Source organism: Pocillopora damicornis, chromosome 1, assembly GCF_964200805.1.
Source record: "Pocillopora damicornis chromosome 1, jaPocDami1.2, whole genome shotgun sequence".
Lineage (NCBI taxonomy): Eukaryota > Metazoa > Cnidaria > Anthozoa > Scleractinia > Pocilloporidae > Pocillopora > Pocillopora damicornis.
This window is the reverse complement of record NC_142670.1, coordinates 25141783-25161261: the sequence shown is the minus strand read 5'-3', so window position 1 is coordinate 25161261 and position 19479 is coordinate 25141783. Positions and strand designations below refer to the sequence as shown.

At 36.9% G+C, this 19479-nt stretch overlaps 1 protein-coding gene and 1 long non-coding RNA gene across 2 annotated transcripts; both read right to left on the bottom strand.

Annotated features, from left to right (window-relative positions):
* Positions 1–5485: 5485 nt before the first annotated feature.
* Positions 5486–12271, bottom strand: LOC113664933 (uncharacterized). Its single transcript, XR_003445675.2, has 2 exons — positions 6565–12271; positions 5486–6364 (listed from the first exon to the last, which is right to left on the bottom strand). It is a non-coding gene; the product is annotated as an uncharacterized LOC113664933 (long non-coding RNA).
* Positions 12272–14091: 1820 nt separating this feature from the next.
* Positions 14092–17954, bottom strand: LOC113664938 (protein Wnt-4). Its single transcript, XM_027180565.2, has 6 exons — positions 17853–17954; positions 16827–16944; positions 16594–16630; positions 16281–16437; positions 15764–16011; positions 14092–15102 (listed from the first exon to the last, which is right to left on the bottom strand). Exons 2-6 carry the CDS (start codon positions 16913–16915, stop codon positions 14935–14937), a joined length of 699 nt encoding a protein of 232 aa, XP_027036366.2. The 5' UTR covers positions 16916–16944; positions 17853–17954; the 3' UTR covers positions 14092–14934.
* Between the last annotated feature and the right edge of the window lie 1525 nt (positions 17955–19479).

Genomic DNA, 19479 nt, shown 5'->3' with positions numbered 1-19479 from the left:
CACGCAATAGACTTTGATAATGCATCTATTATTGACAAAGGCGGTTTCAGAACAAGAAAAATACTAGAAGCGTGGCATTCCAAGTTAACTCCCAATGCGGACAACAATTCCTGTCCTTTGCCCGGACAATACAACATTCTTTTTAACAAACATTCTTAGTTATCAGCATTTTTAATTTTTACTTTGTACTTCACACCTAGTATTTTTTACCCTTTTATCATTTTACCCGTTGAAGGCTGTAGCGCAAACAGCCGAAAGCTCGTATTTCTAAAAGTTTTATCCAGAGATAGTTTTTTAAATTTCATAAGATTATAAAATCTCTTTACACGGCCAAGCAGAATGGCTCTTGCTTGACTTTTTTCTGATAAACGATGTAAGTTAAAAACATTCCCTATGTAGTGCTTCACCTTCATTAGTGCTTCACACACATCGGTCATTTTGCAGCACTTAGGCACTTTAACTAAGATATAGAGATCTACCACATTCCATGTACTTTACTCGCTGAAGTAAAACGCCAGAGTTGAAAGTTAAAAAGTAAAGTGGAAGTTAGAATCCCAAAATTGTTTCCGGTTCCTATACAAAATTTTAGTTGGCAGGCCATCGATATAAGCTGGTTAAAAACTGATCCCCAATAGTACAATTAATACCTACAATTCAATTCGACATTAAACGTGCACGTTCCAAGGTTTTGGTCTCAATTTTGGTCCCTTTATCTTATTTTTTTATTTTTTGATCTATGATCCGCTGCGACAGGTCTCTGCGAAAAGACACTAGATCCTCGTCAGCGCTACTAAACTAGATTCGTCGTCCACAGGTTAAAACCCAGGGTTCCTTTCAAAACATAAGCTCTATCGCAGGATAATGAAAAATCCCTAAACACGTTCTTCATGTCACAAGAAGTGTATTGTCGAGACAATTTCCTTTTTTAGTGTTTACCCTCTTCGAATAATATAAAATCACTTGTCCGATACGGTAAAAATATGTGGGGGAAAAAACCCAAAACGTTTGAAATGCAGATATCAAAAATAACTTCAGGTAGGGATTTCAAACATCTCTTTCAGATTATATCACAAGTTGAAGAATTATATGGCAGAAGTCGTATGGAGGCAGCACAAAACGTGATGAGTATTTTATTATGGGTTGATTTTTAAACTTTACAATAGACATGCAACAGAGTATATTTTCTCCCCAATAAAAGTTCATTTTCATGGATAACGAGGGTGACATATTCCGTCGATGTGAACGCGTTGGAAGGCTCTTTGCAGCAATTTTTTTGTCATCTGGTTGGAAACCGATTGTTAACATTTTTGGGGAAAAAAAAGTGGCGAATTACCAGGCGTGTGCTATGTTAAGTGTAGCACTTCGTAGTGTTAACCCTATCGCCTCTCTCCGTCAATGCTGAAAAATTCTCGTCAAGTTGTCTGTAATTCTTTTCATTATTATTATTTACAGTGTCTCGTGAACATCCTTCAATAAATTCCTCTTTGGCCTCAACAAAACTGAATGAATAAATGAAGGACTTAATTGAAGTATCAACAGTATTTAGCTCGAAGAAAACTAACTGGGGACACTGTTTACGCATTAAAATATACCAAAACTACATAAAGTTAAAATTACACACACTTCAATTTATAATGCATAGAATAGATAGGTAAATAAATAAGTGAATGAAGTATAAGAACTTAGTAAAGTAAGCTTAGAAGATATCAGATATAGATAAAATGTATAGCGACCTGGCAGCATACATAACAGTTTTTATAATTATTTATTAAGAGTGATAGGTATTTGGTCTTAATACTGTTTTTAAAACTCATTCAATTTGGATTCTCTCCATCACTTTGTTCTAATTTATTCCAAAGATGTGGCCCAAAGTATTGTGAAGAATGTTTTCCTTAGTGTACTGTGCTAAAACGTGCAATATTGAAATCAGCGTTCCTCAGATTATATCGTTTCGGGGCAGTATCAAATATTTCTGTTATGTGAGTGTGCACAAGTCTGTTTTTTTTTACTTTTTACTGCCAGATTTGTTCAACGCTATGTTGCTAAGCAGTTTCCAACCGATAAGGATCAATAAATCATGCTTTCTTGTCGACCAAAAGTGCCATCGTGTTGAAAAAAGTTCTCGTCTCAGCCAGTCCACATTTTGCTATTTTGCCACGAATTTGATAATAGTAGTAATATTAATGATAATGGTACTGATTTTGATCACAAGAATGATAATGATGATAGAAGTGATGATAAAGACTGTAATTACAACAACGATAATAATAATAATAATAATAATAATAACAATAATAGTAATAGTAGTTGCTGAAATTTATAATAGTGCTAGTGAAATCGCTCAAGTTTGAATTATGGAAGCAATGGCTGTTTCAGTAGTAATTGGTGACCTTGGATCAAGAAGGTGGGCACTGAGGAGTTCCCCAGTGAAATTCCTGGAAAGATCAACTTCCAGGAAATCGATAAAATAACTCCTACATAAACAACGTACATTGTCAGAAAGTTATTATCCATAAAGTAATTGGTTGTGTTTTCACTAGGACAATTTTGGCTAGATAAAGTCGGAAAAGTCCGGAAATTCAGTGAAGACAGTTTGTCTTAAGTTTAGCGAGTTCAAAATGCACGCTGTTTTCCCCAGAAAAAAAACAAACGATTATCTAGCCTATATGACCGGAAATTCACGTCAAGTTATTCTAATGTGTCCTGGTGAATACCGCAGCCAATCGCATCGCGCGTAGTGACAGACACTTGCCAAATAACCTGGCAATGCTACCTACCAGATGCTCGTATCGTACCTCAGGTTGCCTCGTGGTTTATCGAAGTTCGAAAAAATGGCTGACGACTTCAATAATGCTTCCCGTTTTCACCGATTTACCATCCCTCCGCTGCAGTTGGATTCGCCAGTTCCTCGGCCAGGACCATACTTATTTCATGGCGCTAGCGCACAGAACCAGTTCAGCCAATAGACCCAATACAGTCAATCGCCACTGCATTCTATGCCACATGTTTCTCCCGTGCCAAGTTCCGAAGCGTGCGGCAGTGCAGCAGCTCAAACGAAGACAGACTGCAGCCAGGATCATCTAGTAACAGAAATCGGTGCCCAAACTGGTCCAAAAACTAGCACAAGAGAGGTCATAAAGAACGCTTCGTCTCCCGCCATTTTTTGAAATGTGCGCGCTTTTGTAATTTGAATCATCTAAGTCAGCAGGTTACATACTGGGTCAAATTTCCCGGTGAAAACAGATGTCATGTTTAACTAGCAATGTTGGTCTGTAAACAAACACCTAGAAGGTATTTTCAGCTGGTTAATGGGCCTGGTAAAAACACAATCAAAGTGAAAGGACACCCTTGGAGTGCCTTGGGACACAGTCGCAGCCGTTGATGTCGGAAGCAGAAACATTAATTGATTATAATACTGACAATCAGTAAATAATCAGTAATAATCAGCGATAACCAGTAATTATAAAAATGATAATAATGATAATGATAACAATATTAGGTGTATCAGTTGTTCACAATTTATATCCAACGCCTTGAGGTTTGGAGTAATGCAATGTTTTCACTGTGTCCTATCAAGAGGTTTCACGCGAATTCGATTCGTGAATTTTTTAATTAAATTATTGTCATCAGGGAGGTAACGCACCACATCTTAACTGGATTTTGATCTGTGAATTTTAAAAAAGTTCAGTAAAGTTTGATTGAGCTGTAGTTAATATTAATTTGAGTATTAGCTTTAAAGGAAAATAAGGCCCTAATTAGAGGCTTTTTCACATTTTACGTTACTGAGTAGTTTATAAATAATACATAGTTAGGTTGCACCATATTATACAGAAATACGAGTTAACTTTGCCCGTTACCTTCCCATAGAACTATTTTTTAGCAGTAAATTCTAACACGCCTCGAAAAGTGTAGCAAAGTGACGCTTCATAAAATGCTGAGATATTACGAGGGCCCTGGTTGGTCAAAAACCTGTTCATTGCACCGTTAAACATATAGAAATTTTTATCATTTAAATTTTTTATATATAAGAGCAATAGACCGCACTTTTTATCGGTTACCGGCTTAATAACCACTTGAAATGCTGGGAGGACACTCGAAGAGTTTATTAATCACTCGCCTCCGGCTTATGAATCACAAACTTTTTTTGTGCTCGTCCAACATTCCGATACCGATAAAAAACAGTGCGTTTCATTTCTTAAATAAACAATACCAGACTTCCAACTGACACCCCAGATCCATGGTATTGAGATCTTTGAGATGTTGTCCAGTCTCCCCTGGCTTATCTGAAAAGATCTCTGAGTGCAAAGTAAACGTGACCTCAAGCAGCCAATCCATTTATAGCAATGCAGTTTATTGATGCAAAAGTTGCCTTATTCTATCTCGGATAATCAAATATAAACATTTTTTCCTCCGTGATCATCATACATCGTTTGTAACCAAGCTGTTAAGTCTTCTGACTTAATGAATGGGCGATTGCGTCAAATTGGTCAGAAAAGAAAAAATGTTGAGTCCAAGAAACGTTAGGACTGACTCCGGAAGTTTTCGGCGTTTAATTTCGTGACCTTGAGTGACCCAATTTTGCTTTGAGGTAGTTCAGTAACTCAAGCTATCTTCGTTTTCAGCGCAAAAACAACAAATAAAAACGCTAGTTAAAGCAAATGCATGTAAAAAAGCATAGAATTCTCTCGAAGGAAAGGGCTTCGTTCGCCAGCTAATGCCCTGTCGGAAGTATCTGATGTTTTTCGAAATGTTAACAGTCATCTAAGTTTCATCAGTCTGGGCCATAGTCACGAATGTCTACGTAATTTTCTTCGAACCTGATTGGTTGATCAAAACATTCTCTAAACCGCGAAAGGAATCTGCGTCATTCGAGAGACGCGCAACGCTTGAACTTACTGCGCGATTATTAAGATAAGCCTGAGAGATTTTACTCTACAAGAATTCATTTTACTGCTTATCAAGACTGAGATGCTGCAATTCGAGGGGATATTTTTTGAAGGGGTTTGCGTGCGACTGATGAGAGCTTAAGGTGAAACTTTGTAATTGTTGTCAATGTATCGAGAGATCGAAGGGAATATACTCAAAGAAGACCCATATTTCAATTAAAATGGTTCAAGCGCCAGCGCATTATAAATGGATATGCACGTCCCTAAATGTCTATTATGAATCTACGTTTCTTTGAAGGAAGATATTTCGGTCTGGTGGTTCGATTATATTTCTAATAGGTGCCATACTCTCTTAGTATTTGCAATTCTAATCGAAAGAGACCTGCCAATCTTCATACGAAATTGAACAGGTAACTCTGTGCACCTTTACCATATATCAACCACAGTTAGTTGAGGATATTGGCTGAAAAACCGAAGTATTCCTCTGTTTTACGTTTTTGTCAGGTTTGCTAAACCTGAGAGGGCCTTGTGAATCTATCAAGGGTCTCCAATGATGGCCTGTAATAATTTCTCTTTGAAATTCACAATTGAAATGTGTGATGAAGATTCTAAAAAACCTGTTTACATTGTTAGTGTTTTCAAGCTTCTTTTTTACACTCGAAGTATAAGATATGAGGTGGTGGGGAAGTGAAAATGGAACCAATAATTCTACCTCCTTAAACTAGAAACTTAGTTCCATTTGAGTGCCATAACATGATAATATCAGGAGTATATTCTTACAAAGTAACAGCACTTTAGATAAGATGTCTTGAAGTTTGAACACTAACATTCACGAAGAATCCAGGGAACTGCAACATGAATTTATTTTAAAAATTAGTATTATTTGGAATTAGATGAAATCTATGTCGAGTTTTGATCCTTTAATACAAAGCTCAATATGCTATCTAGGATCTTTTAGGACCTCACTCTGCAAGGTCTAGTCCAAAAGTAATCAACTAAAGCGATGTAAATACTTTGAGATAACCTAGTTTATCGCTTGAGCATTTAAAATAACCATTTTCATTTTCTAAAATAAAAATAAAAACTGATTTAGGATGATACACAAAAGTAGTGGTTGGGGATCGTTCAATTTAAACTCCTTCAATAACTGAGTTTCAATAAAATTTTAGTGAAGTACTATTTAGCGAAACTCTCATTTTCCACACAGACCTTTACTGAACTTAACGATAGAAGCTCTCACGATTAGAACTTTAATAGTCACGTAGCTATACATACGCCAAAAACGGTGTACAGATCTTCCACAAGCCGAGGACCGTTATCGAGAAGCATCTCTTTGTTTTCAGATTGAAATGGAGTTCAAAAACTTCATTTCGAAGTACCGTTCTCTTGTATATCTGAAACGTTCCTGTTTTCCTCATCATATTGCCACACAACTGACGTCTTTATAGTTTGAAGCAATTTGGTTTTCCATCAGACAGCTAGAGAGTATAAAGTGGAACGATGCATCATCAAGTTCGAGCGGTAAGTCATATGGCGAAAGTCATTGCTGTATCTTCAAGGGTCCAACATGGTGCAAAACGAGGATTTCATAACGAAGAAAAATGCCGCCAAATGCAGGCAAATCTTACGGCGGCTTCGATGGCAAGTTATACTGAGACTGAAAAACGTTTTTACGTACCTTATTTTTCAAAATATATGACACGTGGTCGTAAAGATATTCGCGCTGAAACTGAATCACTCCGAACTTCAAAAGTTCCACCTTTGAATCACTCGCGTAAGTTACAAAGACCTCATATTTTTACACTCTCCTTAATTTGCATTGTTATGCAACAAGCTTCTGAATGTACTACTGGACAAGGACACTTCCAGGCGCTGAACTGAGCTAAGAAAGGATCATGTATGGCGTCTCTCAGAGTAGGCGCCATTATGGAATCTTGTTGACGTCACCAAATATCCAGTGTTGGCTTATGCGCGTGCGTTGTCATAGCCATGAACCTAAGCTTCTCAAAACTCAAATTACACCTCAAGTTGCATTGGCTGCGGGCCAGAAGTTAATCCCACCCGGAAGTTGGAGAGTATCAATAACGGCCATCAATACCAAAATTGGACCCACCTTCCTTGATATCTGACAGCACCTCCACACCACTGTCACTTTGAATTAATATGTTTGAATTTCTTATTAACAAATTGAGAGGAGGTATTCGTGTGCCCAACTAATCCTGATCAGCTGCTCAAAGCTATGACTAATCACTTGCCTAAATTTGCTGAGATTATTGACATTTGAGATTATTTTGCACTAAACGGCTCTGGATCTGAAACTTCCCCTATGGATAAGCGTCCTCTATAAAGTAAGTATAATAGATTATGTTCAAGAGATATTTTAAGGGCAAAGCGTTTTCCTTAAGATGAAGATCACCTATCTAAGGCTTACTACGCTTAGTCTGAAGAAAAAGTAACCATTAGCTAATTGGTGCTATTGGAAAGAGGCTTAAGATGTTTCTTTCCGCTTCATCTAATTCAATCCCCCGTGTGTTCATCCTGCACAGGAACGTCAAATGGCGTAATAGATAATCAGTCGATTGTAAGTGTGAGAGGAACAAACTGCTCAGGTGGGTGTTTTCTGGGAATATTTTTGACGTCACGCATACATTAGGGGGATCTTCAATATGGCGGGCAAATTTGTCATTTGTTATCTTCTGCAGAACTTCGATATGAAATATGAAATATCAGTATGAAAGAGTACCTTTTCCAAAAAAAGTGTGAGTGAGGATAGGGTGTTCAAGAGCTTTATATTTCGAAAGGAAACATAACGCTAGCTGGGTGATTGGTTGGCTTATACTCTTCGGTTGGTAAAGTTTTCGCGGAGATTTCTGAGTGATTCGGAAATAACCTGATCCCGGAGTAGGACGTCTGGACGTCTGGAAGCATATCATGCTTGCTGTTTGCGATGTTTGAAGCCTTCACTGCTTATGATTCGCCTCATCAACCCTTCAAGTTCTATCCTTAAGCCGAAGAGGATTGTAAATGTTTCCGCGGAACTTTCTGAGTGATTCGGACATGACCTGATCCCGGAGTAGGACGTCTGACTGGAAGCATATCGTGCTTGCTATTTTCGATGTTTGAAGCCTTTAGTCCTTATGATTCGCCTCATCAATCCCTTCAAGCTCTATCCTGGGGCCAAAGAGGACTGTAAACGTTTTCACGGAGCTTTCTGAGTGATTCGGACATGATCCCGGAGTAGGGCGTCTGACTGGAAGCATATCATGCTTGCTTTTTGCGATGTTTGAAGCCTTCCGTGCTTATGATTCGTCTCATCGATCCCTACAAAGTCCATCCATGGGCCAAAGAGGAATTTCGATAAGAAACATTAATGTTGCTGGTTGGCATCAGTGATGAATAGTGGCTAACCTGAAATGTGCTGAACCAGTATTTTCCAATGAGAGGCAAAAAACAAGCCAGTAACAGGAGGATGCAGATACGTAGGAAGGCAAACATACAACACAATCCATCTAAATACAGAAAAAGACTTTGGCACTCACCAATTTACAAAACAAACAAACAAAAGATATACACAGCCTTGGGAATCACTAATTTATGACCCAAGGTCATATAAAAATACAAACTCCGACCAAATTCCGACACGAGCGTCGATGAGACAAAGTGCACACTTGTTGGTTACCAGCAATTTCTAGAACAATCTATAGCCAATTTATAATACAAGCCCAAAAAAACTAACAAAGGAGCTAAAAGAGTGTCCACAAGCCAAAAACTAAGCAGAGAGTGTTCGACAATCACTATTTTAAAAACACAAAGTGGCAAGCTCTCTTCAAAAGCTTTATAAAACAATCCGAAAAAATAAACACACGCTCGGTACACCACCATTCAATACAATTCCATGAAATTAAAACTTGAAACATACATAGATTGATGAGCAAATGATTGATGCGATGACCTCAAATAACAACGGGTATAAATTTATGCTGATAGGGGAAAAAATTAAAAAACCCTTTCATGAGGTTGATTTGATAAAACCTTGCAAAACAAATCCAGTTTAGTTTTAGTTGGTTTCACACGTTGGTTAACCCACTTTCCCCGAATTGTGATCAATGACATTAGAAAACAAACACGTTCACAAAATAAGAAGCTGTTATAGCACTGAAAATATTAACAACAAAGCTTGACTGTGACAGCAGATTAGTGTATAATAGATCAATAGCAGGTTGTCTTAGCCCACTATTTCTTAGCTACCAATTGCCTTCACCCTACTATCGGTCATGGTCTAAATCAGCGATCCTGCTTCAACTTTACTTCAAAATATCATTAGCATCCATAGATGAATTTCATTACCCGTGATTAAAGATTGCATTTAGAGTAAGTTGTTTTCAGTAGCTACAACATTCCACTGGAAAACAATCTATAAATTAGGAAAACGCAGCAGTATCTTAAGATGAAAGGAACTTGTAAATGTAACTATTTCAAAAATGAATTTCTCTTTTCAACATCCAGATATTTTCAAATCAAAGCTAATTAGAAGTAAGGAAAACATCAGATTTATTGAATATCAATCCAAGTTCTCAGAAATCCAACAATGACAAATTCATGACACGCACTCTAGAGAACTAATTTTTGCATCTTGAGAGTAAAATAAATCTATCAATACTCTTGTCCTGGTTCGATCGAAACAAAAAAGGACGTTTAGGTAGTTGTTAAATTTGTGTAATTTCTAGAGTTGCACTTTGCATTTCAGTGACAGGAACACCCTTTGAGAATGAGACATATAAAACAAATTTCTACATAAGAGTAAAGTGTCTCGTACCATTTGCTGTGTGAAAATTACTCAAGACTGTGCAGCCAATAAACGAAATAAACGAAATTTTGGCAGTGTCTGCGCTCAAATCTTGAAAAGCAATTAGCAAAGAGCTACAATGACAACATCATCACAAAAATTGCATGGATTCTGCCAGTAAACGTTGGACTGTACTGTACTGTTAGTGTTGCTAAAAAGATTTTGACCTCTGTAATTCTGTTGACAACCCTCTTAATAGTCTTTATAAACCCATGCACGTCTCATTTATTTTATTCATAGTATTCAGCAAATATTTTTGGAAACTCATGATTGCCTACAACAATCATACAGTACAGGATATATATTTGGTTATACGAGCGAAGACCACCGGTGCAAGCATCATTTTGTTTCTCGTTTTTTGAGGTAAATGCGATCAGTACTCGGTCGTGTCCACAGAACTAAACAGTCTTTTTATGTTTAGAGCAGCATGAAATCGACTCCTTGTTACATGCTAAAGATATCTGAACGGATTTGCCAAAAACATCGAATCCCTAACTTAAGTCTCTGCTGTCCAAAGGGAGATGATGTTACAACAGTGATCCCGGTTTCATAGCTACTAAAACCGTACGCTTGCAAGAAAGAAAAGTAACCACGTTCGCCTAAACCGTAACAGAAACTGCCATTTAATGCAAAATAACATGAAAAAAAAAGAAAGGAAGAAATGCACGACTTATCTCTGTGGTCATTTTGGGTTTTTTCCTTGGGGTTATGTCTTCGCTCCAAGAATTCGATTGTTCGTAAGCTCGTGTTGCCTGCGAGGCGCAATACCGCATCTGTTGTTCGTCGGGATATCTGTTTCTTCTTGTCGTCGAGGAAGTCACCGGCTAAGTTCCTGATTGTGTCAGGCATTAGTACTTGGCTTTTCATCTAAAGATATTTCAGTTGCTTTGAGTTTATTTAAGACTCATTTGACGTCATCTGCACATTTCATTTTTCCTCGCGTTTGTCTGAGTTCGTGGACCAAGCCGCTAAAAAACTGACGCTCCACAGCTTTTTAAGCGTGAGTCTACCGTGAACAGTGTGTGCATTTTAGTGCGTGTATTCTCGGGCGCTCCAGAAGAAAAATTCCCCACACAAGACATAAGACTCAAAAACACTAAACACTGCTCCTTGGCAGGACTTTGAACTCAAAAAAAAAAAAAAAAGCACCAGGGGTGCATGGTTACATAAATTATGCAGCGTGATCTCTTGTCTTATTGCAAATGATGTAATGCTTTCATTAAAGACCCATTTGTGCATTGATAGACCTTATCCCTAATAAGAACACAGGATCTTAAATCAGTAATTGACAGTTTTAATCAAATAACTAACAGCAATAAAAAAGTTTTAAAAACATTTCGGACTTCAAAGGTTTCTTTATGACCCTAAATACATCAGTCCATAAAACATTGTGATGTATTACCATTGTACCTTACTATAAGCTGAAGAACATAAAATGAAAGTGTTCCACCACTATTTTATCTGTTCAAGATCGTCAACGAGAGCCATCGTCAAAATGTTCTTGGACTCGGCAAATCATTCTCGCAATTTTTATTTGCAAAATTCAATTTTCCTAAGACCGTCACTGTATCTCTTTAGTTACTGGAACACTTTCCATTTCTGTCGGACAAGGTTAAAGGCGTAGAATGTAGTGAGAATTGTAGATAGTCTGCGTCTTCTTAAAAAAAAAGAATAAAGCTGCCCAAATTCAAAAACATTATTGAAATACCACTTCTATTGAACCTAGTTGAATTCTGAAAAATGTCATGACAAACGAACAGTTTGAACACATTAAACCTGCTTTTTTAAGTAAATATTTTTGGCTTGTTATTCATTGCCAAGTAGATTTACATCAGTATTGTATTTCCAATGACATCACGTAGCATATGCATTTTCGCACGTGACTGAACGATAATCTCTTTTAGAGACTGATAGAAAGCGATGGGAATTTGTGGAACAAATTGAATTGGAAATTGGTTTTGTGTAGGCGGAAAGATGAAAGATGCCCGAGCATGAACCAGACGCAACAACAGACGTATCCAAAAAAGAATTGGGATTAAATCAGACCAAAGAAACGGATGGATATTTTACCCTATGCCCTGAAGGGCACGTGATTTGTAATCTCTCAATTTTGGTCCCTAATTTTAGGGCACGACCTTTTCATCGCCTTCAGTACCTAAGAGCTTACATCAAAAACAGTTCAATTTGTTAGCAATTATCACGTACGGCATCCAGCACGGTTTTAACTTGGTCAGGGTACCTATATATTTGATTTCAGTCCCATGGTTTTATATCTAATATGTGTTTCCATAACCTCAAGCATCGATAATTAAAGGTATGTCGTTGTTAGAGTTCAGCAACTATTATTTCCTGTGGAGAGATACAGATGTAAAGATCGCTAAACTTGGTTCTCAAGTTCCAAGTACGTCAAGATATGCACAAATTGTCTGAAATGATCTATTATTAACTCATATTTTGGAGTAATCCCACTGTTCCAAACCAATTTGTCGACAATGGTTAAAAGGTAGACTGTCAGCCATCTTTTAATTACATTCTACCTAAATGCCGCACATCCAAAATTTGTCGTAATACTACATCTTTAGAATTTCTGATATTGCTCTTAGTAGACTTTTTTAAAGTAAGAAGTTGCCACATCTTATCAGGAAATACTGGTTAAAAGAAATATTCTCTTAGTTCCACTTAAGTGGAGCTCTTCGATCAGCTCAGTAAATTACACTCGCAGTAATGGAACAAAGTGCAACGGGTAGCGATTACAGATCTCATCGCTGATCAAATTGCATCAACGTTCATTGATGCAATTTGATCATCATATTTTTATCTATTTTTGTGCAAGGAGTTATGGATGTTAACTTGCACTTTCTCTTCCGAACTCGAATCCATGAAACTTTTTCTGATATTTTGTGCAATACACACAATACACTTTATTATTACGGCTACCCTTTACGAGGCTATTCTGTCGTAATACAATAATATTTACATAATAAATTACAATGGGTAAAAGAATAATTACATGTGTTGCGAAGAAAACAGACAAAAAAAATAATAGTAATAATAATAATAATAATGATAATATTAATGATAATAATAATCATCATGATAATTAACATAATTTCGTATAAAGGTATAAAAGGGTAAAAAGGTCCATTTAAGAAAAATTTCTGGTAAATTGGGCAACTTTCCTTTTAAAACTTAAAATATCGTTTGTGCTTCGAATGTTTCCTGGAAGGAAGGTATATTCTTTTGCCCCGCGAAAGGCGAAAGAGCGTTGACCAGTTGATGATCTGCATTTAGTGGGTTCAACGGTATTTAATTGAAGTTTTTGACGGACGCTTAACCAACCAAGGGATTTGCGCGCAGCAGAGGCATGATCAAATTTTTTGATACCTAGGATTATTCTGCATGCGAAGTTCTGAATGAGTTGGAGCTTAGAAATATTTTGCTGGAGGTATTACCCCAAACAGTAGAACAAAAAGTATTCACGGGAGTAAGAGTTGCTAATCGACTTCGAACGAAAAAGAAGGAAAGGAAAAATGACGATTTATCAAATTTTAAAATTCTAAAAGATGCAAAATATTTCACAATTTGTTTTCCCTATCGCTATATCAGCAATCTTAGCAAAGGCTTTTTCCAATGTCTGCTCGTTGCTTATTATTAAGCATGTTTACGGTAAATAATCAATTATTCAATATTTTCACATAAACTCTCTTTGTGCTCATTTTTGATTCCATTCTTTCTGGAGGAACGCTGGGTGAGAGAATGATAGAACAACCTTTCGCCCAACTGAGGCCGAATAATGTTCTAGTATTCTACTCTTCCACTTTTACCAATGGACTTTTTCTTATCATTCCTTCCGTTAAAGATTTTACTCCATGAATTTCACTTTCAAGTAGTTGAGGAATTTGTTTTTCGCAACTCGTCGAGATTGCTATTGCTTTACGGGGAGTCAAGCTGTTAGCTTCTGGAGAGCTGTTCTCTTTTAAGCAACTTATATTCTTTGAGCTGCATTGCTTGTCGTTTGAAGGTATTAGATCAATAAGAGACCAGTATTTAAATAAATCTAAATAGGGAAAGAGTTATTATTATCAGTATCATCATTATTAATATGTGAACTCGGTTCAATTCCTTTGCGGGGCGGTATCTCGCAGAGGCAGGAGTTATTGTTCAACCAACAATCTTATCTGGATCAGGGACATTTCTGCCAGTCAACGGGATAAACTTTAAAAATAACATTTCTATCCCAGTAAGTCACATTTCCCACTGAAATCAGAAAGGAAGACCAAATTTGCGCCATTAACCGTGCCAGCCACCCATCTCAAAGGAAGAGGCCCATTAGTTTATCACTCATTGAAAATAACAGGATTTTATTAACAAAATTTTTCTCTATTTATTAGTCATTTTTTTCCAGAGGAAATAGATTTTTACAAGGTCAACATATCTTCATTAGATGTGCCTCGTCATTAACTTCTCTGCCTGCGTAATATTCAGTGTGATATAAGAATATGCGAGTGTACAGGATTCTTTAAATAGCCATAAGGGACGTGGTAAAAAAACATCTTCTAAAATAACAAAGTTTCACATGACAATGTGACACCATTCAAGCAGAAAGATCATATACCTAAAAAAATCCTCCTTTTGAACTAGATGTACTTCCCTCTTGGAAAGCGGTCGAGGAACGCGTTCATTATTCGCTACCTGGCAATATTATAGCAAATATTGCAAGTGTGAATTTACTGATTCACTAAAACCAACGCGAGATACATTTATGAACCTAAACATAAGAGGCCCCTGAAGACTACAGCTCCAAAGGTTTTTCTATTTGCTATTTATTAAGACGGTTCAATATTAGAGAAAAAATTGGAAACGTAGATTTACTGCGCCACTAAAACCTACAAGCGATACGTTTAAGGGCCTGAGAATAAGAGGCCCCTGTTTTAAAAGACTAAAGCTCCCAGGGTTTCTCTCAATAAAATGGCTTTGGCAACACGAAGTGTAACAATACTCATTTATAATGAGTATAACGGGGAAATGCTTGCTCAAGTTTAACATTTGCGCCAGTTTTGACCCTGATGGTTGTGGTGGCGTATTGTCTTTTACACGCAAACTGTTACTGATTATATTTAGCATAGCAGTTGCCTGGACTCCTTCGCTTCTCTGTAGTGGGTGTCATTTTACATCGCTTACAGCGCCATTCGTGTGCTTCTTTCATCCAAATTTAGGCTTTCTTTTAAAAGTAGATCTGATATCCTGCTGCGCTCTGTTGGTCTCGCTAACAGACTGATACTTGCTTTTTAGTTCATTTGCAATTTCTTGGAAAGTCTTACAATTTTTAGGCACTTTACCATGACAACTGCGATAATTCCTCTTGAAAACCTGTTTGGGTATCAAAATCACGGTAAGAATAATCAGCGGTTGCGAAAACAAAACATAGCTAAGTGCTAGGGTTGATTGTCAAGGGAACCCATGAGCAATCTGGGCAACGTTTGCAAAAGTCTCACCAAAGTTAGGAGTGTTACGCTGGTGTCATATGTAAGGCAGTTTTTTCTCCCAAAATTTAATATACTCCAGAGAAATGCAGCATTTTGCCACTCATATTAAAAAGGCACCGTCAAGTTCATACTCTTTTCTGGGATTCAGGTCCAAAAAATCCTTACTTTCCACAACAACTTAACTTAAATATCCTGAGTGTATAAGAGCACAAAACCCTTTAGGCAGAAAAAGAGGTTCCTCCTCTCACTGCCAGCTCTGAGGACTGGCTGCTAGAGAATGATTTATTCTCTTGCAGGCTATGTGTTCATTTGATAAAATTTCCCCAAGAGAAAAAAGAAAGAGAACCTGATGTGATGCACACCGTGACGAGACATTTCGTTTCTATCGATTCCTCGAAAAGTAGGTATATTTAGTATTATTGTCCCTTGGTTGAAAGATATATATAGAATGGTGTTTTAATGAAAAGTTGCAACAAAATTGATAGATACTAAGCGAGAAACTCAATCCAATATACGAATACATAAATTGCAAAAAAATCATTTACCTTTATTCCTTCTTTTTTATGACTTTGGTCAATTTTATTTTGTTCGTCGTTCCCTTGCGTTTTACTTCTTGTGAGAATCTTTGTCTGCTTTACTGCAAAATCCAGGATGGTTTTTTTACAGGCGTGCGATTGCCATGCTGTTTTGTTACAATTGCATTCGGCAATTTTGTTTGCAGCGCACTGAGAAACAATTTCTTGAAGGATGCCAGCGGTGGTGATCGCATGTAAAAACGCCATCTCTCTATTGGCTACAACAGAAAGGGATTGAACGTTTAACAATATAAGCTTATTACCAAAGGACATTTATATTCAATAAATAAATTGGAAAAATCCTTATTTTTGTTTGATCAATAATTATTATTATCATTATTGTTATTTCAATTTTGACCATAAAAGGAAAAGGAGAAGGATCTCCGAAATAGAAAAACCTTGATTATCTTTGATGTATTAAGTCATAATTAAAACAGAGTCAAATTATTTTGTCAATGATTCCTCGAATGATTACAAGAGCTCCTACCGTAAGGCAAAGTTGTTTGAACAAAGTCAGTTGATTCTCTAGTCACACTTTCGTCATGAAAACTGCAGTTCCAGATGTCGTTCTTAAATAGCCGTTGGCATTCCCTCAGACCCCTGTTAACTCCAGCTCTCGTTATGTTCTTTGTTTTGGAAGCATCCTAAATTTAAAGATGAAAGAAAAAACCAGATAAGAACCACTTTAGCAATGGTATTTCAAGAGAGAATTGAACCATTCCAGTCGCCATTCATTTTGTTGTAAGGAGGCTAACCCTTTTATAACCTGAGTTAGAAATAATAAACTGAAAGCAACAAACCTTTATGGAAAAAGGAATGGTTGATCCTGGGTCATCTCTGTCGAAAATAAAAAAGAGGAAAACGTCAATTTAACAAGGGCAATTTAAACAAAAAAAATGTGAAATTAAATAGTGGGATTTAGTTTTGTCATCGTGGTCATACCTCAATCCTCGGTTTCCATGTAACAAGGAAACAGAAAGTTGGCATCGTATTACGGCATATCCGAATTAATAAATGGTGATTCCAAACTTACCTTGGGTTTCCTGTGCTTGTAACCATGTGTAAGAAAGTCAAAGTTACTGTGACTGCTGGCAATATCATCAAAAACCTCATCTCTGACATCGAGTACAAATCGTCATAAAAAGTTTCAGCTGAAAAAGAAAAAAAAACATCTAAGCTCTGCAATGAAAGGGGCGGAAATTCTCTTCAGTCTAGTGGACTTCGTCCAACAATCTCTGAATCCTTATATTAATACGATATTCGATAAAGTTTCGGCCTTTAAATGTTCCTGTCTATGCCTCAGGTCTTAGTAAGGATCTCAGTAATCCATCTTACAGAATGAGTGTCGTCCAGAAAAACACATCAGAAAAATTGGATTGAATGAAAAGCATAAAAGCTAAGAGATTTTTATTATAGTTATATCAAACTTTCACGCATTAGACTGTGAAACCACAAATTGTATTAATTATGATTCTGCCCTTAAGTTACAAGAGCAAAAATTTCATAAAAACAGACATATCGGTTACATTCATCAAGCCTAGGGTTAATTTCAGCATCAGTCAGAAACCAGTTGTATGCACAAGTTTCGGAGGAATGTACTTAGAGTACATCCTTGACTGGCGATAATAGTGTCAAGAACTGTGGTTTATTTGTGTTGTTTTTCTGCAAACATTACTTCGCTTCTTTTAAGCCCAAAGACTTTTGTGCTTTGTTCGAAGCTTACGAGCCTGTCTCGACTCACGAAGAGGAAAAGATCTACATATCTCTAGCATGTTCGGTTTCACAACAACGAGTTCCTAAACATCTATCTCGAGACGTTGAAAAGTATTGCTTTGATGTTTGTTTGAAAAAAAGAAAAACGTTTTGCTTTCACTTTCGATAGGAATATAGAACATCCCGCAAAGATTTGGCATTTAGATGGCAAGACAAGTTCACAGAGAGATCTTCAAAAGCTTTAGAAAAATTTGGAATTCGTTTCCAAAGAATTGAAAATGCTTTAAAAAGATCGGCGGTAATCGCTGGATTGCAATAAGTCGAACCGTAAAAGAAAATACCTTACCAGTATGATTTTCAGTATTATGACTGGCCTTGCAGTCCGGCTGCAGAAATAGTTCCGAAGAGCTCTGCTTCTTTGGACATCTAGCACACACAGCTTATGGCGTTAACAGAACACCCATTTAAGTAACAGCCCGACAAGCTGACAGGAAGAGATTTCTTGGGATTTATTTCTGATTTTTCTATTGTGGTTTAGCATTACTCATAACTCAAAAGGATATCACAGAATACTTTATTCTTTCCCGTAGATATCACTGACTTTAATGCACTAAGTTTGTAAATCAAAAGCTTCTTTTTCAATTCCTATTCATTTGATATAAGTTAAGCTCTCCCACTGACGTATAAAAAAACTAATAATAACCAACACAGACTGTCAAAAAACACGTCGGACCCTGATACATTCGAAAACATGATTTTGTTTTGCGTGTGATCAGCGTAAAAAACACACGAATGATTTCACATACATAGACCCAACGAAAATGGCAAGAAAGAAAAGATAGTTGAGCCTTTTTTTGTGCTGGTTTTAAAAGCGTGTTCGTCACAGTCTCTCTTTGTATTTCGTGTGGATAATGACATCAAAAAGTATTTCTGCTGAGGTAATTATGGTAAATGCGGATTTCCAATACAAAACGTGCCCCCTGGACGTCTAAAGCAGTATGCAAGTTTGACGTCTATAAACAATTACAAACTGTGCCAAATAAAGGAAGGTTGGAGTCATTAAACGATAGGGACCAAAATCATAAATCACTATTTTTAGTACGTCACCAAAATGGTGTCAACAAGGAGGAGAAAAAACGGAAAACTGAGTAACAACGAAACTGGAATGCAAATAAATGTTGTTGAGAGCTTGAGTATTTCAGGAACATCTATTCCTGGATGGCAGTTACTCAGTCAGGTTGAAAGGCCTTCAAGCGCAGCTTTAAAAAAAATTGCGAGATAAGCTTAAGAGGGAAAAAGGAAGGAAAGCGAACAAAGAAACAGTATCTTGTACGTGAAAGTATTCAGTTTACTTAGGACTCAGAAAAAAGAATAAAGGAAGTTTAAAGCTAGAAACTACATATTGAAGCTTTCTCCGTTTTTGAAAATTCCATGGTTCCAGATTCTATTCTAGACCAGCTGATCATCCTTTAGAAAAAAGAAAAAAAAATGTCAGCTCACAATTAGTTTATAGAAATTGGATGAATTTGATCGCAGAGTCATTGATCCCATAGGGATCAAAAATCTAATCCGTCAGTTAAAAACCGAAGGCCAGAAGACGTTTCACAGCTTCAAGGAAGAGGAAAAACTCCCTCGCTGATTCTTCATTTATTTAATAAATGACACAGATATAAAATTAGAAAAAAAATTCAGGGAAACACTGATGTGCCTCTTGCAGGCATGACGGACTTGAAGAAAACGTGATTTGCAACATGCTCTATTTTTGGTCACCGATTTTAGGGCACGACCTTATCAACGCCTTCAGCACTTAAGAGTCAATGCGAAAAATAGTTCAATTTATCGGCCATTATCACCTATGCCGTTTAACAAGTTTTCAACTTGGTCGAGGTAGTTGTATTTACTCAGTTTTAGCTTTATGATTTTCAACTTACTTGTCGATAATCTCAAGCATCGATAAGTAAAGGTATGTTGTT

Bases quoted from the DNA above. Each gene is read 5' to 3' on its own strand.
- LOC113664938 (XM_027180565.2), bottom strand. From the start codon at position 16,915: ATGTCAGAGATGAGGTTTTTGATGATATTGCCAGCAGTCACAGTAACT. The intron at 16,631-16,826 runs GTAAGTTTGGAA...TATTTTCGACAG, and splicing joins ACAAGCACAGGAAACCCAAG to AGATGACCCAGGATCAACCA. The intron at 15,103-15,763 runs GTAAATGATTTT...ATACCCAAACAG, and splicing joins ATAAAAAAGAAGGAATAAAG to GTTTTCAAGAGGAATTATCG.